This window comes from Lipotes vexillifer, unplaced genomic scaffold (genome assembly GCF_000442215.2).
Source record: "Lipotes vexillifer unplaced genomic scaffold, Lipotes_vexillifer_v1.1 scaffold1447, whole genome shotgun sequence".
NCBI lineage: Eukaryota > Metazoa > Chordata > Mammalia > Artiodactyla > Lipotidae > Lipotes > Lipotes vexillifer.
Genome location: NW_006789773.1, coordinates 449,044 through 474,106, shown reverse-complemented (window position 1 = coordinate 474,106; position 25,063 = coordinate 449,044). Strand labels below are relative to the sequence as shown.

General features: G+C 45.7%; 1 protein-coding gene across 1 annotated transcript in view; it reads left to right on the top strand.

Annotated features, from left to right (window-relative positions):
• The window catches only part of GRAMD1B (GRAM domain containing 1B), a 175,733-nt gene that overhangs the window by 18,797 nt on the left and 131,873 nt on the right, over window positions 1-25,063 (top strand). Inside the window, exon 3 of the mRNA XM_007462807.1 lies at window positions 22,429-22,494. Coding sequence (XP_007462869.1) covers window positions 22,429-22,494 — 66 coding nt within the window. The remainder of the gene's footprint in view (window positions 1-22,428; window positions 22,495-25,063) is intronic.

Genomic DNA, 25,063 nt, shown 5'->3' with positions numbered 1-25,063 from the left:
CAGAAATAGAGACACAGATGTAGAGAACAAACTTATGGACACCAAGGCGGGAAAGTGGGGTGGGGTGGTGGTGGTGGGATGAATTGGGAGATTGGGATTGACATATATACATTAATATATGTTAAAAGGTAACTAATAAGAACCTGCTGTATAAAAAATAAATAAAATTAAATTTAAAAAAAAAAAAAAAGAGAGAGACATGCTGTGGCCAATGGTGAGCTGATATGGGAATCCAAAGTCTCAGCACCTTTTCCTCAACCGGGGTAATACCAAAAAGACATCCTAGCTCAAAGCTCCCCATGGAATTGGCAAAAACAAACAAACAGAAAAATAACCGAAATAGTTGGCACCATGCAGGGAACTCCAAACCCCACTCATCCAGGTTAAGTGGATAGGTAATGGAGAATGATTGAATGAATGAATGAACGAATCTTTAAAAATAAATATATTGTGCATTTAATACATATAAGTGTTACATATGTATGCATGTATTTATACACATATGTATATATACATATACATGTATTTTTAAACCCTGGTGTCCCATAGGGCAAGTGAGGTCCCATTGGCCGTGGGATGGTGACTCACATTTACCAGCAAGAAATTTTAATTTGCGTACTGAATACGATTCTTGTCTTGACGTCAGCAGTCGGGTTAGATCCATCCACGTCAGAGAGGCTTAGAGACTTAGCCTGCCCTCTTCTGGTTGAGGACAGGATAAGCCCACCTGTAGCTGAGTGATGAAGGGTCTGGAGTCACAGGTGGCGACTGATTGTGAATTAGGGAGTGATGGGGGCAGCTGAGGAAGAGAATGTTTCTACCTCTCCCAAGGCTGTTCCTCTGCAAAATACTGTCCATAACTTCCCAGGCCGACTCTGTTCCTCACTCTGTCTACACAGATGACTTCCCAGGGGCTGCCTTTGAATTTTATTCCAGTAGCAATTTCCAGCCTGCTTCCATGGGGTAAAATTCCAGCCTGGAGCGAGTTTTCTTCCCTCGGGCTGCTTTGCATCATCAGTTTCCTCCCACATAAATGGAGGATCATGATAATCCCCACCTTGTAGGTTGGTTTGAAGATGAACTAAGAAAGGCAAGGCATCTCTCTAAAGTGTCTGTGCACAGTACGTGCTCATTTTCCTGATCGTTTCCTTTTATCTCCCTTCCCTTCAAATTCAAGGCAAAGAGGTGTTTTCATATTGGTGTCCTTTGGGCCCAAGCTTATCTGATCTGAAGGACAGGCCCTGGGACTTGTGGTTCTTTGTCATTGCACCACCTTTGCTGAGTCATTTTGGGTTGGCAGACCTGGAAAAAATAGTGGTCCAGAGGGTGGTTAGGGCAATGTGTGATAGCTAGACAGCCTGTCCTGTCTCAGTGTTTCCCCGTGCACTTCTGGGACCTGATCCCCCTTCTCACGGGAAAGGGAGGGGGCCAAGTAACCAGCGGGGCAGGTGTTACACTTATTTTGCCCGTGCTGAGTTTCCTGTGATGTGGCTTCATGAATCTTTGATTTCAGCTTAATCAGTGCTGCCGTAAGGCTCTGTTGGAGGACTAAATGCTGGAGGGCAGGATTGTCTTCTGAGATTGAGATGAGTGACATTCTTTGACATGCAGGATAATAAGGCGAGAAGATGCTTTTGGTGCTAGGGAGAAGATGCAGAAAGAGAACTTTTAGAAAAATGAGAAGTTGTAAGAAAGAGCCAAGGTAAGATTTAAAGACAGTCTTTAAGAGAGAGATGAGGGGGGGAGCGGGAGGTACAAACTGTTAGGCGTAAGATAGGCTCAGGGATGTATTGTACAACATGGGGAATACAGTCAATATTTTGTAATAACTAAATGAAAGTTACCTTTAAAAATTACGTAAAAAATTAAAAATTAAATTTAAAAACATATGAAGCATTTGTGAGATTAGGATTGATTTTGTGTGTGCTCTGTGATGCTTCTGCCATCTTTCATGAGACTTATTTGGGGAACTTATAGTTTGAGAAACACTTTAACTTGTTATATCTGAATATTTTATGAGCACTTAGTCTTATATTAGTAGGAATATTGTGATCTGTTTTATCCCCATCAACATCAGTGATAAATATTGTTTGAATATGTACTGTGTAAGAGACATGTTTAATATTTAGGAAAATAGGAAAGCAAACATTTAAGTCTGCTTTGGTAGAATCTGTCACTTAATACTGATGTGAACTTGACATATTTTTTTCTTTTTTGAGATTCCTCTTCTCACCACCCAATTTTATTATCTTCATTATATTTGTCACGTTTGAAATTATCCTGTTTTTTTTTTTTTTTTTTTTTTTTTTTTTTTGCGGTACGCGGGCCTCTCACCACTGTGGCCTCTCCCGTTGCGGAGCACAGGCTCCGGACTCGCAGGCTCTGTGGCCGTGGCTCACGGGCCCAGCCGCTCCGCGGCATGTGGGATCTTCCCAGACCGGGGCACGAACCCATGTCACCTGCATCGGCAGGCAGACTCCCAACCACTGCGCCACCAGGGAAGCCCTATCCTGTTTTTTTAAGTTGTCTTTGTTGATGATCTGTATCCCATCTCTGCAGCTCTACTGCTAAGCCACAAGAATTTGAGGTCTTTAGGAGCAGGGGCCTTGGCCGCTACTATGTCTCTGGTTAGAACAGAGCCGGTACCTAGAAAACACTCAAGGACAGCACAGAACGCATACATTTTATGGAATGAACCGTGGTTAGTGGTTATCCTCATTATGAGTGAGTGCACCAAAGGGCTAGGAGAAAAATGTAAAATACCTCCTCTTTGCTCTAGGAGTTTATATTCTCGGACCCGAAGGGCAACTGTGGGCAGAACTCTGCTCTAAGAGTATGCTGACTAGAGTTTTAGTTTTTGCAATGCTGTTAAATACCTCTGTGGCTTTATACGTGTCTCTTAACTTCTTTGGCCTTTGGTTTCCTGTTCTGAAAGGGAATGAAGTAGGCAAGATCTTCTTTTTTTAAATATTTTAAAATATTTATTTATTTATTTATTTTGGCTGTGCAAGGTATTTGTTGCAGCCTGCGGGATCTTCGTTGCGGTACGCATGCGGTATCTAGTTCCCTGACCAGGGATCGAACCCGGGCCCCCTGCATTGGGAGCGCGGAGTCTTACCCACTGGACCACGAGGGAAGTCCAGACAAGATCATCTTTTAGGCCTCTTTTTGCTGTCAGGGTTGGTCCATGACTTTATTAGTAGAATTATAGACGACGATAAAATGATAAGCTGCAGACAGAGTAACAGTGAAAGGAAGCAGGGCTCAACAGGAGTCTGCAGAAGTGAGCCAGGACGGTTTCTGTCTCTGCCCGTGAAACGCCTCTCCAGGTATCTGAGTGACACTGGTCCTCCACTGCCTGCTGTGCAGCCAAGGCCACCTCGCCCTCCTGGTTCAGTTCATGCAACTCCCTTCTCCGCCAATCACTGAACTTTCAAACTGATTTTCCCCGCAGATATCCTTACTTACTTAAACCTTACTCAGCTTCCTTGCATGTTTAAGGCCAGAAGGGGCCTTTGTGGTCATCCAGCACACGCGGCAAACTGAGGTTCAGAACGGTGAGGCTCCTTGCTCTTTGTGCTGCCGAGTTAGTGGCAGAGCCAGAGCTGGACCCAGACTTCTGAGCCCAGCCCCAGCACTACTGCTGCACTGTACTTGTGCTCTGTTTTCCATATGTTTTTATTCTTAATAGGCGAGTGTCGCTTTACGCACGACTCCAAAATGAGTGTATATGGATGCTATAGAGAACCCAGTTGGGAGCCCTGAAGTCTTTTCGTAACCCACTTTAGCAGCCCTCCTGCTCTCGCTGCAGATACAAGGCTCACTGAAGATTTGCTACAGACTTATCTTACCATTAGTTGATGAAGGTGCCAATAATTAAGTAGTCAGCAGGTATTTATTGCTTGCCGCACATTTGTTTTGCACTGTGCTAAAGTGGTGGGAATGCCAAAGAAGGAGCTAGAACTGCCCTCAAGCGCTGGCAGGCAGAGGAAGCAGGACCTTCCAGATTTCTCCCTCGCCTGCTCCCATCACCTGCAGTCAGGCACCTCCTACCTCTTTCCCCGCTGGTCAGTTCTCTCCATCCCCATCTCCTTAGCTTGAGCCTTCATCCCCTCTGCTTTACTGAGAGGGCTTCCTTATAGGCCTCCCACTTAACCCTTTACTTTCTTCTAATAAACAAATCGCTCCCCTCTCCAGGTTTCTTCAGTGCCTCCTTGTCCTCTACAGGATGAAATTTCCTCCTGCTTCTGGAACACACAAGGCCCTTTGTGATGCAGACGCTGCTTACTTGCGCACATTCATCTCTTGCCATTCCCAAGTCCTCCTTCATCTCCAGCAGTGTGGGCTTCGTGCTAAGGTCAAGGTCCCTGACTGAGCTTGCATCTGTTTCTTGCCATGTACCAATCTCTCCACTTGGAATGTGGTCTGCTAGTCAAATTTTACTCATCTTTTAAATGTCAGTTCAAACGCTTCCTCCTCTGTGGAGTGCTGTCTGTGTTCCCATGCAACCCAGGTGTTCTTTCACTGGTATGGGTACTGAACTTTGTACATACATTTCCGCATCGTGCCCTCTGTGAAGCAGTCACCTTGTTGTGTGTGATCTCATTGTTCGATGGACTGTCTCTTTCTCCACTGGGCTAAGAATCCTAGCTAAACTCCTTAAGGGTGGAATGTATCTTTCTCTTTGTGTTCCCTCAAATGGAGCCTGGCACATAGTCGGTGCTCCAGAAATGCTGGTTTGAATGAAAGATGTGATTTCACTAAGTACTATTGAAACTAAGTCAAGGATGGAATACTTTTTACCCCAAGAAGGAAGAGTTATTCCAAATGCTGTAGAAATGTCAGAAAGAATTGAGATAGGAAAAAAGACCATTAGACAGTCATTGGTGACCTTTGATAATGGAACAGTTTGTATCAGGCAGTAGAATTGGAAGCTTGATTGTAGGGGGTGAAGTGAATAGAGAGGGAGTGGATGCAGCTGGTGGGGATCACCAGTTCGGGGAGGTGGGTAATGAAAGAGAAAAAGGTGGGTAGCTTCAAGAAGTATGATGCAACCAAAATAGTCTGACCCATTTGGAGTGAATATTCGCCCTCTTGGGGCAACTGGGCATCACAAATACCAACTTGTCTCATCCAAATGAGACTGGCAGCTGAGCTCAGGAATGGAGCCTGCCCATGCAGTGTCATTCATTACCTTCTCACTCAAATTGCCCAGAGAAGGAACTGGATGCAAAGAAGAGTCTGAAGCAGACGGCTTTTTTGATCTAAAGAATCCTAGCTAAAGAAACAGGGAAGGGCCAGAGTTTCCCCTGCTTGTTGTACCCCCCCCCCCTCCACTCATTCACTGCTGAAATGTGAGTGATGAGCAGGAAAGAGAGGAGAACAGGAGCATTTTGAGTGACGAGAACGTGTAGGGTATGTATGTACACGTGGAATACTTTTTTTTTTTTTTGCGGTACGCGGGCCTCTCACTGTTGCGGCCTCTCCCGTTGCGGAGCACAGGCTCCGGACGCGCCGGCTCAGCGGCCATGGCTCACGGGCCCAGCCGCTCCGCGGCATGTGGGATCTTCCCGGACCGGGGCACGAACCTGTGTGCCCTGCATCAGCAGGCGGACTCTCAACCACCGCGCCACCAGGGAAGCCCCACGTGGAATAGTTTTTAAGTGTCGGCTCTGCAGATGGGCAATTACAGAATGGAAGTAGAGCTTCTGGACTGTGGTCCTCTAATTTGCCCTCAACTCTGAGTCGGATCTCCTTAGCCAGTGATTCATGTTGTTGGGGAGGAAGAAAAATTTCCTACATCCTTCTAGGTTCTTCTGACTGGTCTAAGAATGAAATTGACATGAGACAGATGAACAGGAGAAAATCAAACAGGAGTTTAATAACATGTGCACGTGGGAGAGACCCAGGAAATCTGAGTAATTTGCCATAATGGCCCAAACCCTCTCCTTAAATACTGTCCTCAGCTAAAGACAGAAGAGGATGCTGAGTGTGGGGAGAGTCAGTTCTGGGAGGTGACCGGGAAAGGCACAGTGAACAAGGGTGATTGTGATTCAGATTTCAGTTGTTCCCTTGTTCCCTCAGTTGTTCAGAGTTGCTGGAGATTTGGTCTTCCTCCTCTTCCAGGTGGAGAGGGAGACAGCCTGATAGATGGAGATTTCCCTTACAAATGTAGAAGTCTCTTACAGAAGGGCAACTCCTACTTGGTTTTTGGAGCCCTTCCCTGGTCTGCTGTTTTCTCAGAAAATAACCAGCTTAAAACAGTCAATGTGCCAAAGAGACATATTTTAGGGTGGCAAATTCTGCTCCCATATAATGTATATGCTCCTAGCCCAGCAGAGTTATATAGAGGACTCAGACCTAGAGGACTCAACACTCCTGCGGGCTTCAGGCATCTTCCAGCACAATCGCCGGCCTAGTCCTGAGCTTGGAAAAGCATTTAAAGGACGTTGTGGTAGGAGGGGCGCTGTGTTGGTCAGAAAGAACATCGTAGATGAGTTACAGTTACAGTGGAGTTAGGGCAGATGAAGGTACTTGGTTACATTAAATGGGACACTTGTAATCTTGCTCTAAATAAATCAAGAAGGATAGAACAGAATTTGAATAAAAAATATTTCTTCAAATACTGACTTTTAAGTGAGATAATGTGAAAAATGCATAGAGTAGGCACTCAGTACATGTTAGTTTCCCTTTCCTCTGTGAAACAAACTTTTGGTTCTTCATAATTAATTGTCTTTAGCCTTTCAGCTTCATTTCTCAACACTAACATTAGGGTTCTTGAGGGTAGGGTCTTCGGGTACTTTTGTGTCTGCTCCTTTCTAGCACAGAACCTGGCCCACCCAAAGTTTGCTTTCTCATCTTTTCCCTGTTTTTAGGCTGCCATTCAAAGAGTTCTTTAAATGAATTTTAAGTGAATGAATGATCCACTTTGTAGATCATCAGAATCAATTTTATGCCCTTGCCCATGTGGGTGAATCCCAGAGCAGAACTTGAAGAGGGTTAATTGAATGTAGGACAGGATGCGATGGGCCGGGTGGGAGGTTGTTTCATTAACATTCTCAAACCAAAAAGTAACGATTTGTGGTTTATTCAACTTCTGTTTTCTTTTGTTCACTATTCTCATAACAGGTGTTCCAGTACCTGTTGCCTTCTTGCTAGTAAAAAGTGGACAACGGGGGAATTTCCTGGTCCAGTGGTTAGGACTGTGTGCTTCCACTGCAGGGGGCATGGGTTTGAGTCCCTGGTCAGGGAACTAAGATCCTGCATGCCGCATGGCAGGGGCAAAAAAAAAAAAAAAGACAACGAGTGGCGTATACCTTATCAGAAAGTTGTCAAAGTGCTTGGCTGAAAAGATAGGCATTTGCTCCTGTGTGGAAAATCATTTGTGGAAACAGATCAGGCTGTTAGACGCTGACATCCTCACTCTAGGTCCAGTCCATACTGTTTCTTCCCAGGCCCCTGAGGGGCTCCCTGTGAGCTGGTAAATGACCAAAGTTCTTGGTTAGAACTGTTTTTATTTCTTCTAATTGGAAAAACAAAAAACCCATGATAACAGTTTTATCATAAACTGTTTTTTCCTGGGGCTAAGGGCAAAGTTGGATGGGGGATGGATGGGGATGGGGATGGGAGTCGGGGCAGGGAAGGGGAGGCAAGGAGGCTGAAAGGCCTCTTTCTGGAAAACAGCACAGCCTGCAGTCTGCCCTTGAACTCCATGGTCCCTCCATGGTATCTGGCCATTTGTCTGTGATAGGGTTTCTGCATAAACAACCCTCCTCCCCCATGTGTCCTTTGTCCTGTAGGACTCAAGAATTCGTCCTTCTTTCTAGATGCATCAGCTTCTCCTCTCCTTGGGTGCCTCTGTCCTTGGCCCCTGGGGCAGAACACAAGGCTTTTTGTATCTTGCCTACCTTAACCTCATACACTTTCAGCTTAAGGGATTTGAATTCTGTTAACCAGAGGGAAACAGGTGGTGACAAAATTAACTGCCAGTTGGGAAGTCAGAGTCATAAAATGTCTTGAAAACATATTTCTTTTTAATTGAGTTGGATCTTCAATCAGCTGTAAAATAGACTCTTGCCACTTTTGGGGGGAGGGGTGAGTGGGGGGTGAATCTGGAACGTTCCTGTGGGAATTCACCAGTTGTTTCTGGAGCATCAGCTGCCCAGTCTACTCCAGGTTGGCTCCTAAATCAAGCTGCTCCTACCTCAGCTGGCAGTAGAATCAAATTGGCACTGCCAAGTGTTTCCTACACTTCTTTCTATGAAAAGGCCCTCAGGGCACTTGCATTTCTGCTCTGCGACTGGCCTACCCTTCCTGAGTCCTGCTCTCAGACCTAAATGAGATGGTCCTGGCCTCCCTGGTCTTCAAAGCCTCCCCCTTGAGCTCAGGCCAACCCTCCCCTGGCTTCCTGGAAGTCTCTTGAGGCCTGGCTCTGGCTCTAGGAAGTCCTACGCTCTCACCGGGCACAGTGCTCTGGTTTATTTGGTGTGCCTGTGGCTTTTTCACCAGCTGGTTGATGAAACAGCTCTACTCTGAGCCGTAAGTTATTTTTTTCAGTTATCATCAAACACTTGTTTATTTCTGTGATTTCACCTGTGGCCTTGAGACCTCATGGCAGGTTGCATTATCAGTCCCATCTCACGTCAGTGCCTGTTGACTGGTGCAGGCAAACGCTTGTCACTTCTCGTTTTGAGGTTTCTGTGGCCTTGGACCTCCCAGATGTTCTTGCTTTCTGGCTAAGGGCTGCCGCCTGCAGGGCAGAGACATTGGCAATTTCAGCAGAATGAACATTCAGGCTCTTGCCAGTGCCCCCACCCCAAGCTCACATCTCCCCTAGCCTCATCACTGAGGTCATCCCTGCCGCCCAGCCCTTCCCAGTCTTAAGTGAAGGCTATGGCCCGGCGTGTTCATGTGCTCAAGGTGAAAGAATCAAGAATTCTGGAGTAGAAAGCCTGGGTTGAAATCCTCATTCCTTAGCTTACCAACCATTCGCTCTTAGACATGTCATATATTCCCCTGAATCCTTATTTTCTTCATCTTTAAAATGAGGATCAGGAATTCCCTGGTGGTCCAGTGGTTTGGGCTTGGCGCTCTCACTGCCGAGGGCCCTGGTTCGATCCCTGGTCGGCTGGTCGGGGAACTAAAATCCCGCAAGCCGCACGGTGCGACCAAAAAAACCCAAAAAAACCCCAATAAAATGAGGATCAGAGTATATATATACATGTATATATATACACACACATATATTTTATCTACTTTATAAGGTTGGAAAGATCAGATGGAAGAATGTACAAGAAAGCACTTTGGGGCTTCCCTGGTGGCGCAGTGGTTGCGAGTCCGCCTGCTGCGCGTCGGAGCCTGTGCTCCGCAACGGGAGGGGCCACAACAGTGAGAGGCCCGCGTACCCCCCCCCCAAAAAAAAAGAAAGCACTTTGTAGACTGGAGAGCACTGTTTAAATGTGAAGGATTACTTTTAGTATTAAACATATTGGTATGCAATAGCTTGACTACACTGAAAAAAGCAGCCAGTACTTGCGCTAAAGGAGGGTTTCTCTGATGCAGCCAACGGGTTATCTCCAAGGCTCGGGCAGGGCCACCATCAACACTGGCAGTAGCTGCTCAGGCTTGGATTTGTCACAGCTCTGCAGCTCAAAGGGTCAGGTAGGAAGAAAAAATCACTGAGGCCCTGGAGAGACAGCGAGGCTTCTGTGTGACATGGGGCTCGATTGGCCAAGGTGGGAGATGCAGTTATTGAGGTGGGGTCTGTGGGATCAAGTAGAAGAGACATTTAGGGGATGATATGGACAAAGGTGGAGGAATGAGTGGACGTGGTGTATTTGGAGAGCACAATTGGCTCAGTGTCAACAGAACTTAGGCGGAACTTCCTGTGGGGAGAAGTTGAGAAGTTGGTTTTGTGTTGTAAGGCCTCGTGTGTGACAGAGGTCTTTGGACTGTCATCTGTGACATTAGGGGAAACCTACAGAGGACTTGGGAAGAGGCATGTCTAGCTCTGTTTTAGAAGATAAAGGTGGTGGTCTAGGCGAATTCCTTGCTGGACCGGCTTGCATCCGCCAGTTGTGCACATAGCTTCCCAGTTGTGATATTTTTAGTGACATCACGTTGGTGCTTGAAATCACACGTGGTGGGAGAATTTACAGCATAGAAGTCAACAAGTGATACAAGTCATTCCCTTTTCCCCTTCAAGCTGGTTGTTAAAAATTTATCCAGGGACTTCCCTGGTGGCGCAGTGGTTAAGAATCCGCCTGCCAACGCAGGGTTCGAGCCCTGGGCCGGGAAGATCCCACATGCCGTGGAGCAACTATGCCCGTGCGCCATGACTACTGAGCCTGAGCTCTAGACCCCGCGAGCCACAACTACTGAAGCCCGCGCGCCTAGAGCCCATGCTCCGCAACAAGAGAAGCCACCTCAATGAGAAGCCCTTGCACCGCAACGAAGAGTAGCCCCCGCTCGCCGCAGCTAGAGAAAGCCCGCGCGCAGTAATGAAGACCCAATGCAGCCAAAAATAAATAAATAAATTTATTTAAAAAAATTATCCAGCACAGTTAAGGGGCTATTTCAGTAGGGTAGGACTTTAGTACAATAGTTTGCAGACTTGGGATATGCCTTAAAAATCCTTCAGGCTCCATCCACCCAGACACCCAGAATCAGAATCCAGGGCAAGTGAGGGTATAGGAACCTATTTTTAAAAAAGTTTTCAGTCAGTTCTTGTGCAGCCAGTCTGGTATGACCGGGGCAGGGACAGTAGGAGTAGGGAGGAGGGGATGGATATAAAAGGTGTTTCAAAGGTAGGAGCAACAGAACTCAGCGACAGATTGGAGGTAGGGAGGGAACCGCTAAAACTATTTCTGAGTTTCCTTGTTTGGATAGCTGAGTGGATGGATGGTGATGCAAGTGGCTGAGCGAAGGAAAGCAAATGCAAGTGGTTTGGTAGAAGAGGTGAGAGTGCGGGAGGGAGCAGGCAGTTTGGGACATGCTGCCTGAGGAGCGCATGGACGCAGGATCTTGGTCATGTCCTGTAAGCAGCTGGGTCCGGGGAACTGATGCTTGGTGGAACAGTCCAAGCTGTTGGTACAGGTTTGGGAGTCAACATGTGGGTCGTTGAGGCCATGGACTTGCACGAACTTATCGGGGGGAGAATGTGTAGTGAAAAGAAGGTGACTGTGGGCAAAGCTCTAACCATGCAGAGGTTGGTAGAGGCGGAGCCAAGAGGAGATCCAGCGAACACCAGTTTGTATATTGATTATCGAAGTCAGTGGTTCCTTGGAGGGCGGGGTTCCTTTAGGTATTAACAAAATTTCCAAAGGCTAATAGAAACCACACATTGTTTCATTTGAATTCAATCAACCCAGTGTGGTGAGGCGTGTTACTGGATGCTGACCTGAATGGTAGCTGTGTGCCTTTGACTAAAAACAAGCTCACAAATTAACCAGGAGACAGATAGTGTGTTGTCAGTTATCTCTTTCAAAACCTGATAGTTGGGAATATAATTTAAGGGTTCTTGGTGTGGAGGAAGTAGGGATGTGTGGGGAGCACAAGCAGGGGCTCTTGGTGTGTCCTGGGAAAGTCTCCTGACTTGTTCCTGTGAGGGGAAATCGACGGAGAACGAACTTTAACCCATTTTGAGCAGCTTAGATAAAGTGACCAGGATCAAGATGATTGTCCAAGGGACATCCCTCGCGGTCCAGTGGTTAGGACTCCATACTTCTACTGCCAGGGCCCCGGGTTCGATCCCTGGTCTGGGAGCTAAGATCCCGCAAGCCATGTGGTGCAGCGCCCCCGCAAAAAAGATGATTGTTCAAGATCAGGTTCTGAGGTTATCTGTGGACAAAGTGGCTTCTGGCTCTCCTGGGGTTTGAGAACTCTTGGCAGCTTCCTGGCACTTCCTTTCTTCTCCAATGTGAAGGCTCTGGATTGGGAAGGATGGGATTTTCTAAAGGCAGGAGGGGCCCCAGCGGGCTGGGGAGGGAGGAAGGCGAGGGAGGGTGGGAAGGAGGCTGGCCTCTGAGACTCTGCTCCGCAGGGCCTTGGCGAATTCTCACAGACTTCAGGTCCTGGGAAACAGCTCGTCGGCCCTGTTCCGTCCTGAGTAAAGGTTTACTACCAGGAGACCTGGTGAAGTTGTATTTGCTCTCTTTAGACGCTCTAAGATTTCAGTGTGACGCTGAGTAGTTATTGAGGCCAAGGAAGCTACTGGGATGTGGGAAACTAGAAAGAGGCGGTGTGTTCCTTTAGCTAAGCGCAACTGAAGAGAGATAAGCTGGCACAATTCTCCTTGCTTCCCCCGCCCCCCAGTGGCGCCTTCAGGTCCCATTGGAGGGATGTAATGGGGTAGGTGTAAGTCTTTTAATTGTGTGAGGTGAGAGGCCTAGGTGAGGGATGCTTTACCCTTTGTGAAAACTATCTCAGAACAGGGCATTCGAGAAAATTTTTTTTTTCCAACCGAACCTTGATTATCTATATTCTTGAGACCCAGGGTAAGCATGAAAATTTAAAACGCATTGTTTGGGATTAGTAGGTACAAACTGCTATATATAAAATAGGTAAGCAACTAGGTTCTATTGTATAGCATAGGGAAGTATATTCAATATCTTTTTATTTATTTATTTATTTTTGCCGTACGCGGGCCTCTCGCCGCTGTGGCCTCTCCTGCTGCGGAGCACAGGCTCCGGACGCGCAGGCTCAGCGGCCATGGCTCACGGGCCCAGCCGCTCCGCGGCATGTGGGATCTTCCAGGACCGGGGCACGAAGCAGGCGGACTCTCAACCACTGCGCCACCAGGGAAGCCCTATATTCAATATCTTGTAGTAAACTATAATGGAAAAGAATCTGAAAGAGAAGATAGATAGATAGATAGATAGACACACACACATATATATGTGTGTGTGTGTGTGTGTGTGTGTGTGTGTGTATAACCAAATCACTTTGCTCTACACCCGAAACTAACACAAATTGTAAATCAACTATACTTCAGGAAAAAAAAGAAAACAAAAAGGAATACCAAAAGAAAACCAAGGAATACCAAAAAAAGAAGGTACAAACTTCCAGCTATAAAATACCTAAATCCTGGGGATGTAATGTTCAGCATGGTGACAATAGTTAATAATATGATGTTGCATATTTGAAAGTTGCTGAGAGAGTAAATCTTAAAAGCTGTCATCACAAGGAAAAAAACTGTGGGACTTCCATGGCAGTCCAGTGGTTAGGACTTGGCGCTTTCACTGCTGGGGCCCGGGTTCAGCCCCTGGTTGGGGAACTAAGATCCCGCAGGCCTTGCGGTACGGCCAAAAAAGTAACTATGTATGGTGACAGATGTTAGACTTATTGTGGTGATCATTTTGCAATATATACAAATATCGAATCATTATGTTGTACACCTGAAACTAATACAATGTTTTATGTCAATTATACCTCAATCAAATAAATAAAAATTAAAATTCTTTTAAATTAACAAAAGAGAAAATTTAATACTCATAGGCATTTTAGAAAGAAAGAAACCAAAAAAAAAGTTGCAGCTTTGGGCTTCAGAATCTTTTCCCACTGATGAATACCTGTGTTGTCTAATTGGAGGGCCACCTTCTTTCCTGTTCGCCCTCCAATGGAGGCTCTGTCAAGCATGAGGTATGGCTTCCTCATGTTGGATAACTGAGAGTTGGGCCACAGCTCTGGCATAGGGGTGGGGCAGAGGAGGGCTGGTGTTAGGAGGGCCATGCCAGCCCTCATGGGTTTGCTTACAGTGGTGGCTTTATTTAGAAGGTTCACATCTAATTCAAGTTGGCATCTCCAGAGCACCAAACCCTGAAGCTTAGTCTGCTGGAAACATGGATGAATTTACGGTCCGTCAGGAATTCATACAGACCGGTGGGCTCCTTGAGGTCACAGACCAGGCCTTACAAATCCCGTAAGGACTAGCAGGATACTTTGAACACAGGTGTCCAGAAAAGGTTGATGAACATTTTGGAAGCACATTGTAATCTAGAGGGAGCATGTAATCTGTACTCAGCGAAGTGTCTTTCTGGAGTGGCCGGGGAGTATTCAGCAGAAAGTGGAGACCTCAGAGGGAGGACAAGGCTCGATATTTGTACATTAATTTATCATGTTGTACATCTAATACGTGCTAAGTACAGTGCTGGGCACTGGGGATGGAGAGAAATGACATAAAATGGGATCTTTGTTCTCAAATAATTTACAGTGTGGTAGATACCTTTCTGAGTATTTTGTGGGTACTAATTTATTTAATTTTCACAACACGCCAGTGAAGAAGATACTTTTATCATCCCCAGTTTATGGAGGGTGAAATTGAGTAGGTGGAAGAATCGGAGATTTGAGTGATGACCGTCTAAAGCTAGAGCCCTCGGGCTTAATCCCTGAAGATCCTGCCTCAGCCCATGGGAATGAGTGAAACAAAGAGGGGACGTGGAGAAGAGCAAAGCCAAGGCCAGGGACAAGCAGGATGACCGGAGTGGAGAGTGAAATTCCGGAGCCGGTGAAGGAGGTGTGGGAGGTGTGGACGCTAGGAAGGTAGATGGCACTCAGCTTACTGGGCTCTTATAGCTTAGCGTTAGGCTAAACTAAGGAGTTTTTGAACTTGGTTCTGAAATTAGGAGACACCTAAAGGATTTTAAGCCAGGAGGAGGGGACTTCCAGTGGTTAGGACTCCTCACTTTCACTGCTGAGGGCCCGGACTCAATCCCTGGTCGGGGAACTAAGATCCCTCAAACCACGCGGTCAAAAAAAAAAAAAAAAAAAAAAAAGTAGTAAGCCAGGAAGAGCCGTGATCAAATCTGCATATCAGGAAGAACACTGTTGTATCAGTGTCAAGGACAGAGTGGAGCAGGGCCGGGTTGGCAACAGGCAAAGCAGTTAGGAGCCGATTAAAGTAATCCCCGCAGGGCGTGATGAGAGCTTGACCTCACACAGTGGCAGTCAATGTTGAAGGGAGGATGGGATGCCTTTGAGGGATGGTAAGGTAGCATCTGCAGGACCTGGTGTGAAATTGACATGGAGGTGCATTTCTAGTTTGCGTGCATCCTTAGTTGTGGAGTCCAAGGAGAGGACAAAAAGATACTGAAATCAGTATGGGGCATGTTCAGTTTGAGATTCCTGTTGGACCCATTCACCATGGCAAATGTATTATAATAAAAATAAGTATTATTAACATTTTGGGGGTACTTATTACTTGCCAAGACTTCTGTTAAGTGCTTTATATCAGTTAACTTGGTCAATCCTCCAAACATGTCTGTGAAGTGACTTACATTTTAAAAGACAAGGGGGCAGGAATGTAGAGAGAGGTTAACAGGCTGCTCTGAGTTACTCAGATAACAAGTGGCAGAGCTGGAACTCAAATCCTGGGTTTGATCTGGAAACCTCTACGCTGTTCAATAAAGCTTTCTGTGGTGATGGAGATGTTCTCTAGCTGCACTAATATGGAAGTTAATGGCCACACGTGGTCATCAGGTTCTTGAAATGTAGCTAGTACAACTAAGGATCTGAATTTTTAATGAATTTAAGTAGCCACATGTGACTAGTGACAGCTCAGTGCTGTGCTGTCTTTGGGGGTCATTAACTTATCCATCATAATTGAAGCCTTGCGTGTGGACATGATTCCCCAGATATATTGCAGTGGATTTTAATCTTCTGTGGGTTACATTCTCTATTTGAGAATCGGATGAGAGCTATAAATCCTCTCCCCGGAATGTGTAACAATTTAAGAGATCCACAAAAACTAGGCTCCCCGGGTATAAAGCTGGAAGAGCAAGAAACCCAATAAAATGTGAACTCCTTGAGCATGGAGGTTTCATCTGTTTCATTTGCTACTTTGTATTTGGTATCTAGATTCTAGAACAATGCCTGGCCTATAGTTGGTATCAGATAATTTATTAAATGAGTGGCTGAATGAGTCCTGGGAAACATTTCAGGACCAACCAGAAGAAGAGTCCATGAAGTTCCCTAAAAAAGAAGAGAAAAACAAAAGTAGGATCAAATCCAAGAAAGAGGGCTTCCCTGGTGGCGCAGTGGTTGAGAGTCCGCCTGCCGATGCAGGGGACACAGGTTCGTGCCCCGGTCTGGGAAGATCCCACATGCCGCGGAGCGGCTGGGCCCGTGAGCCATGGCCGCTGAGCCTGTGCGTCCGGAGCTTGTGCTCCGCAATGGGAGAGGCCACAACAGTGAGAGGCCTGCGTACCACCAAAAAAAAATCCAAGAAAGAGCAGAGCGTTTTGTCATAGAAGGCAAGAAGGGTGAAGTTTAAAGAATGGGAATAATCATCAATGCCAGACCTGCCTGGGTGGTCAAATGAGGTTAGGATGTAACTATTGTCATTGGCTTTGGCAGTAACAAGGTCTTGGTTGATCAAACCAAGGAGGGGTAAGGGTGTGGTCCAGGTTACAGTGACTAATTCACGAAATCAATGGTGAGGAAGCAGAGGCAGTGAGTGTGATGTCCAGTGGGTCTCTATCCTGGTTGCTCCCCAGAATCACTGGGAAGCTTTTAAAAAATACGCATTACTGGACAGGCTCAGACTCTGACTCGGTAAATTTGGGGAGGGGTGGGGGGGGCCAAGGAATCTGCATAGAAAAGCTCCTAGCTTATTCTGATACAGTTTTTTTTTTTAAGTAATTTAGTTTATTGATTGCCTTAGGAGCATTAAAATGTTTTAAAGATGAACGATTTTAAATTACATAGAAAAATCAATAAATGAGACATGCCTGAAATAGGGAGATAAGGATTTCTTCTTTGTTTATTAATAACTGCTTAATTATCACAACACATTATATGTAAATCTCTGATAGAGTTTTGATGGAAGTTCGGCAGTCACCAAGTAGTGCATTCTTTCAATAAAATATGGCCCTGAAGGGAAGGAAGGAAACATAAAGGAGTTGAGGGAGAGATTTTTTTTTTTTTTTTAAAGACAGAGACATGGGTATGTTTAGAGGCAGAAGAACTATTCAATAGAGAAACATTAGTGAGTTGTAACGAGTTAAAAGATATTTAGCTGGATTCTGAATCCTTCAATCTTTGACCAGCTACCCACCTTGCTACTTGTTCCCAGGGGAGGCATTAAGAAGCGGCCCTGCTACCTTTGTAGACAGATCATTAATCTTCACGCAGAGCATGTTATTTTCTAAGTAGTAATTGAGAATATTCAGTTATGTTGTGTAAGAAGCTGGCAGTCATTGGCAGTGTCCCAAATCACATCTGTTTACTTATCTTCTATTAGACTTTCCTATACCTGCTTGCCAGATGACAAACAGAAACTATTCTCTTTTCTTCTCTACTTACAGGCTACCTGCCTTTCTTCCCCCAGATGCCCTTCCTCTTTAAACTGAAATGGTAGATGCTAGAGTCATTTCTCAGGCAGATATAATTCAACATGAAAATCCAGCCTTTTATCAGTGACAGTGCAACTCTACTTTTCAAGTCAGTGGCTCTCAACATTTTTTATCATAAGGTTCTCTTCTGTTAATTTCCTCCCATGTATTGGATGTTTCAAAATATTTATCTGCCAAACTAACTGTGAATATTAAGTACAATTCATGTCCAACATTTCTGGTACACCTACCAAGGCCCAAACGTGGCCCTAGACACTTTCTACAGATAATTCCTACCAGTTCTAATCCCCACTGCAGTCCTTAAAGGCATGTGGTGTCTACCCATGTCTGACACTTAGAAAAGTTAAATAATTTGCCCAGTATCACTGTGCTAAGTGGCAGAACTTGTATCTTCCTGACTCCAAATCTTGAACTCGGATGTTGGGAAATAGGCTGAGAGAGGGTAAGGGACTTGGTCAAAGTTATAGGGCCAATAAGAAACAAAGCCAGGGCAAACCTCGGTTTGTCTGTCTCCATGCTATTCTACTACATCCACTAAATTTCTTCCCCCACATAAAAAAATTTTTTTTATCAATTTTTATTGGAGTATAGTTGCTTTACAACGTCGTGTTATTAGCTTCTTGCTGTACAGCAAAGTGAATCAGTCATACGAATACATATCCCCCACTTTTATTAATCAGACATTTATCAATCAAAGCCAGTCTGAGTTTTTCAGAGCTTCTAATTAGCATAAGATAATTGGTATTAACACACTAGATTGCTCTGATTAGAGCCAAAAACAAAGAAATGCGAAAAATGAGTGCGCAGCCTTAGTGTGGGTAAATGTACAGGTTCCATTAGGCTCCGGAAATACTAAATGACATCTCGCATAGCCCCGTAACTACTTGGAAACCCCTGAATCTCCCAAAACCCCTTCCCGGCTCAGGAGACGCCATTAGTATTGTCTGGGCGAGAAAGAACTGTTTCTACTTAGGAAGCACCAGCTCAGAAAAAGTGCCAAATTTAGCTTCCACAGGAGTGAAGCTGTACTTTGCAGAGGGCAGAAGGACACCTTCCTGGTGGCTCGTGGGTTTAGGCTGACCTTCCTTCCAGTGCCCGGGGGTGGGGGAGGGAGGAAGGGAGACCAGTGGGATCATGGGAATTTACCCAGCCTGCCTTGCGGAGCTTCCGGCTAGCTCGGTAGCCTGTGAATTTCTGCCTCTGGAGTGTGCTCTGCCTCAGATTACAATGGATTTTTCCCAGCCAGGGTTACTGGTTCAGTGTGACCTTCTAGGATAAGCTCCCAGCGCTTGCTTGCTGGCAGAGAACAAAACCAGGACTCCAGATTCGATTCGCTTCAGCTGTTTTCCCTCCGGAACATTGCGGGACGCACAGAAGCGCTTCCCCACCTTATTTAGTAACACAGTGTGCTGTTTCAAAATTTAATTTCTGCAGTGGTTTTTATCAGCAGCTTGAATTTACAGCAGGAGGGATTTCAGTCATCCTCATGCGTTTTCTAGCTCTTTTGGGGGAAAGGCAAACGGTTGCTTATACAACTTCCCTTCCTTGCAGTGTTAAGCTGACTTTCAGTCATCTGGTGCCCAGGCTAAGTCATTCCAAATCGGTGTTTGGAGTTTCTTTTCAGACTTTCTAAGAGACGTTTTCATCCGTGAGCGCCCTCTGCCGGACTTCCTTCAAGTTCTTCTCAACTTCCTTAAGCTGTAGAGCCCGCACTGGCCACCTGTCCCTCCAAGGCCTTGACTGAAATGGAGCGGTTGTGGACGTGGCCCTTGACCTCTGGCCTTCCACAGCCCTCTGCAAGCACCCTACCGTGGTGACGGCTCTTCTGTATGACCTCAGAAGACCGGCAGATTCATTTAGGGAGCAGGGTGAGCTGCCCAGCCTTCAGGTGGTCTGTACTGTTTGAAAAGGCTCATGTAAGAGAGGAGCTGAGAGTTTTGCGAGAGAGCAAGGCCGTGTCTGAATCTCTGCTCAACAACGATCATTTCATGGGGTTGGGTGGAGTGGTAGTGGTGGCGTCTATCTCACCTTTAAAGACGGTGGGGAAAAAAAGTTCTGAAAATGAGAGGAGAGAGGACCAGGCTCCTTTGGGGGGTGGGGAGGCAGGGGGGTGTCTAGAGGAGGAGGGAGCCCATGCGTGCTGCAGCTGTTGCTGCTGTGGAGTTACCCGTAGTTCCTTCTGTTCTACGTTCTCCTCTCCAATATGTTGCTTGAAATTCCCCAGCAGAAGTGTCTGCGACCTGCACCCCTTCATCCTTCCGGTGTTGCTGCATCGCAGTGCTCAGGGAACTCTTGTGCCTCCTAGACTGGGGCTCCTTACGTCCCAGCCTTCTAGCACAGTGCCTGGTATGTGGTAAATGTTTGGTGCGCCGAGCTGAACCAGAATGCCCTCTCAGGATTCCCTGCCGGTCCAGTGGTTAGGACTCTGTGCTCTCACTGCCGGGGGCCCGGGTTCAGCCCCTGGTTGGGAAACTAAAATCCCACAAGCCCTGTGGAGTGGCCAAATAAATTTAAAAATAAAAATTAAAAAAAAGCCCTCTCTTCTCAGTTCTGCTCATCCTGAATCTGTTCAAATGTCAAGTGTCAGCAAAAAAACCCTTGCTGTTGAGATGGTCTTCTCTTACCAGCCCCAGAAGGAAGTGATCTTTCTCTGTTCTGTAGCTCTTAATATTTACTTCTAAGAATTATCATTTTCTACTTTTAAATGTAGTTTAAAATTATAGTTTATATTGACTCTTACTTTCTGGATTGTAAACACCTTGAGTGCAGGATCCCTGTCTGATTCACGGCTTTATTTTCCATGACCCACAAAACGATGACTTGCACATAATAATAGCATTTGTACAAGTTAGTATGTGCCAAGCAGTATTCTCCATACTTCATATATGTTCATTCTTTAATTCTTACAACAGCTTTACATTCTTTAATCCTTACAACAGTAAGAACTATCGTAACATCTATCTCCATTTTGTAGGTAAGGAAAATGACTAATAATTTGCTCAGGGTTGTTTTAAGTAGGAAGTGGAGGAAGTAGGATGTAAATTGAGGCAGCGTATTCTAAAGTCTTGACTTAACTTGGATGCTGCCTTTTGACATATGTGCACATAGAGGGCATTGGAGAAATACCTGTTGAATGCACGCACGTTGATATTTCTTAGTTATTTAGAACCAATAAATCGTTTGAAGGTGATCCATTGTTAACTTTTCATCTCCACCCTCTGAACGGTTTTCTAAGCAATGGGAAGGCCAGAAGGGGGCGCCAGAAAGTTGGTTCTAGTTTTGGTTTCAGAAGCTGGATGGCTTGGCCTCGTTCAGGTTCTGGTTTGGAAGTCAGCAGTGCCATCTAGTGAGATAACTTGCTAAAATCAGCTCAGAATTATTTTTCTGAAACTCTGGTACTTATCATTTAGTTCTGGGAACCCCTCTATTAGCTTTACTTTAAGCTTTGATTGCCAGAGTGAGGGTAGGGTGAGAAGGAAGCACAGCCCCATTATAGATAGCTTAAATGGAGTCCAGTTTGATCTCTTCCGTGAAGAGGCTGTAATGCTGATTGTGGTCATTGGGTTGGTTGAGCCCCTTTGGGTGTTAGATAGTGTAAAACACTGGGTTCCAGACAGCGCTCCCTCCTGCTTCTCCTCACATGTACTGCCAGCGGTGTAGACTGGTATTCCTCTCTCTCTCTTTTTTTTTTTTTCTTTTTAAATTATTATTATTGTTGTTATTTTGGTTTTTCTCTCTTGATGCTTGCCTCTGGAGCTGAGCCTGCTGTGGAATTTGAGTTCCAGTCATCTGTGGGTTGCCTACTGTAGTCTTAACACCTATTCCAAGTTGTATAGAAGAGGGTGCTTGATACATATGACAGGTCAGTCCCAATGCAAGAAATCCCATGGGTTAGCAACACAGCAGTATAATTTTGTTATAAGGAGTTTTTAAAAGGCAAGTCTATGAGACCTTGCAAAGAGGGAATGATGAGTAGCCACATGTTCTCCACAGGGAATGAGCGGCAAAAATAAAAGTGCCCTGTGTAGAGTAAAAGAAAGAACACGGGATTGTGTACACACTTGGTTGTGCCAAGCAACTGGAAGCTTTGTGTGTGGTGCTGTTCTGATTTCTGGCGTGTGTGTGTGTGTGTGTGTGTGTGTGTGTGTGTGTGTGTAGGTGCACTTTGTGTATTGGAAAATTTGATGTAAATTGCTTCTAAGTTCATTTACTTCTTGCTGAAAAAATCAGAACATGAGAGCGTGGTTGTAAAATCACGTGCTTCTTTGGTGGAGACTGTACAGTCACTGGGGCAGGCACTTACCCTACAAGATTGTTGACAGTTTGCCATCTTCTGGGGATCTAGTCTAAGGAGTGTACTCTGTAGAGCAGTGCTTTTTATGGCTGTGAACAATCCACCAGAACAAGGGAACAAGTTTGGTTGTACTGGGCCTGGGTTATAGTGACATTTATAGTAATAGGAATTTATTATTAATGGAATCTATGCCAAACAGAGGTTTGCTAACTTTTTCTGTAAGGGGCCATACAGTAAATATTTAGGCTTTGTGGGTCTAATGGCCTCACTACTGCACTTATTCAGTTCTGCCTTAACTGCACAGCTCTGCCATTGTAGCAAAAAAGCAGCCCTGGTTAGTATGTAAATGAATGGGTGTGGCTGTGTTTCAGTAGAACTTTATTTATGACATAATTTTGAATTTCATATAATTTTCACATGTCATGAAATATTATTATCATTTTAAAAATGTTTATTCCCAGCCATTTAAAAAAGCAAACACCATTCTTAGCCCACGGGGGCTCCAGACTCTTGATTAGAAACCTGGAGTACTTAATGGCCTGGGAAGAAAAAGGTGATAGGTCAGGATCTTCCTCTTGTGCTTTAGGTATGATGGGTGGGGTTTTCACCAAATGTGTGTCTCAGTTCCACCATCTGGCAGTATACCCTCTGTGTAAACTTACCCGGGGAACGTCTACCTTTAAGATGTTGTAACCCCGTTTCTCCATTGAGCTGAAGTCTAGATGCTCTCCCCCAGGGTTGAGAAAGAAGCCGAACGTTAACGGTTCACATCCTGTCTTTTCTCAGCAGCCAGCAGAGCAGCCATGACGATGACTCTAGCAGGTTCCTGAGTCCTCGGGTGCGGGAAGAAAGGTAAGATCGCGTGAGGAGGGAGAGGATGGGGGCAGCGATTACAGGGGGTGGGGAAAACGTTTGAGGAAGGTAGTGCTTCTGCCGCGAGCAAGAACTGTGGGAAACTGCAGAGAAATAGGGGCCCGCCAGACCTCTGTGCTCAAACATGGATTAGAAGGAGGATGCTCCCCCTAGACCCGAGTAGAGGGGACCGATTCTAAAGGCTTTTGGTGTCCAGCAGGGGAAGAAGTCAGTGTGTGGAAACCAAGTCCGTTGGGAAGATGTCAGAGTGGACTTGGCACCTGAGGCACACTCTAAAGGTCGGGTGCGGTGTGGAGCGAGAGGGGAAAGGGTATTCTGTGCCCGAGGAAAACGGTGTGGCCGGGGGATGCGTGTGTGGCATCAGAGTGGTACCTGAAAGGTGGGTTCGCCTCTTGGTGGGCGTCAACCAAAAGATACAACCAGGCCAAAGATGGGATAAGGAAGGAGTTATCCCAAAGCAGTGTTTCCCCCACAGCAAAACTGGGGAAGTTTTAAGCTAAGGGCATTCATGCATATTCATGAGGGGCTTGAGCTGAGGAGAATTCAGCATGGATTTGGGACATAGGTCTTTTGGGACAGAGTTCAAGCGTTAGTTGATTGAGGTGAGGAGGGTCGACATCATCCTTCCGTCCTCCACCTGGGTGGGGGGCACGTGGGAGTCAGCATCATCAACCTGTTAACTTCTCCCACCTGGTTGGGGTTTCTGTATCTGCAAAACAGCTCAAGGATATTGTTGTGTGTATCCCTGGAGGGGGATCCAGGACCCTGCCCCAAGGCTGCAGTATTGTTTCTTGACTGTTCCTCTCCTGTCTCCTCCGGATCCCTTCCCTTCCCTGATTAGCAACTGTTTGAACCTGCCCGCTGGAACTCAGGGAAGGTCTTGGAGGCTGAATGAAGCCTATTTCCTGTAATCAAGAAGTGGGGGGCACAGAAAGGCTTTTGGGCCCGGGAGCCCCACAGGGTCCCGCTCGGTATCACTATCTGTTTGCAAGATGACAGCAGAACACCAGGATTGGGGTGGATGGTAGGTGTCAGAGGTTATCGGAGAATGAGGTGGGGTGTACAGGGGGCCCTGAGGATACGGAGGCTCCTGGATGCTCGTTTGAGGCTCTGAGGTGGGACCGGCTAAACACTCAGGCTGTGGGCCCCAGGTGGCATCTGCGGCATGTAGCTCCTCTGAATGGTAGACAGAGGGAGCGGTCTGTTGCAGCAAGTTAAACTTCTGTGCCCAGCGAAGGTGGACCGTACTGACCTTAACGGAAAGGGGGTCTCAGCAGGCGTGCCGCAGGGCTCTGCTTTTGGTCTAGCTCTGTTTATCATTTTTATCAACACACCGGATGAAAATGCAGAAGGTACTTTTACCTCATTTATCAAACTTATGGTGGCTGCTCAGCTGGGAGGGAGTAGAGAGAGCACCAAGGCTGGTAGAACCAAGACTTAGTATTATTTCAAATAGAACAGTAGGTGGAAACAACACGGAGTATTTTAAAAAAGGAAATGTGCTATTATATATTTATACTTTTATATTAGAATAGTTTCTAAAGTGTAGGGTTACCATGGGGAGCCTAACTTGACAGGATTTCATGTGGAAAAGAACTTAAGGGTTACTTTTTAACCAGCCACATATGAGCCAGTAATATGAAGCAAGTACCAAGTGATCTTTAAAAGTGTGAATTCATTACTGGAAGGATGGAGCATGGATTTTAAAAAAAAAAAAAAGGTTTCACTGTAGTCTGTACTAGTTTGACCATATCGGATGTATTATTCTCCATTCTTTGGAAATGGATATTGATAAATTAGAGTTCAGAAAAGAATGATCAAGATGATAACTATGTCATTATAAGGATTGGTTGAAGGAAAGGGGTTTAGCCTGGAAAAGAGAAGGTTTAGAATGACTATAGCAGCATTCTTTAAATATCTGAAAGCCTAAGAAATAGAACTAGAGGGGTAGGAGTTACAGCGAGAAGGATTTCAGCTCAGGATAAGAAAGAACTTTTCCGTGATGAGAACTGTACTGCAATGGAACAGGCCTTGTAAAGTAATGAACTATCTCCTCCATACAAGTGTTCAGGCAAAAGCTAGGTGGTATGTCATGAAAAGGGTTTCATCCTGGGCAGGAGGGTGGGACCTTCCCTTTATATTTATAAAGTTTTATGAGTTCTGCCCTAGTTCTCAGTTTTGTGCTTGTTACTAACCAAAATTAACAGTTCAGCTCATCAGTTTAGGCAGAGGCATGGGGCCTCCAAGGGGCAAATATTAATCACTCTTGTAAAGATGCTTTCATCAGTTATGATCTGATGGCAGTGCCCTCAGTCTCTAGAGTGGCCTTCGCTCTCTTTTCAGTGCTGTCTGGATTTCGACAACCATACTGTCAAAATTGGAAGGGTCCGTAGAGTTCCCCAGCAGAACTCCCTTCCCTGTGCTTGTGCGCCAAACATCTCTGGAAGCGTTCCGTCCATTTCTGATCATCATACCTTCAGCTGCTCCTCGTCTATCTGCTCTATGATTGGCAGCTCCTCGGTTCACTCTGTTTTATCCCTGCTGCTTA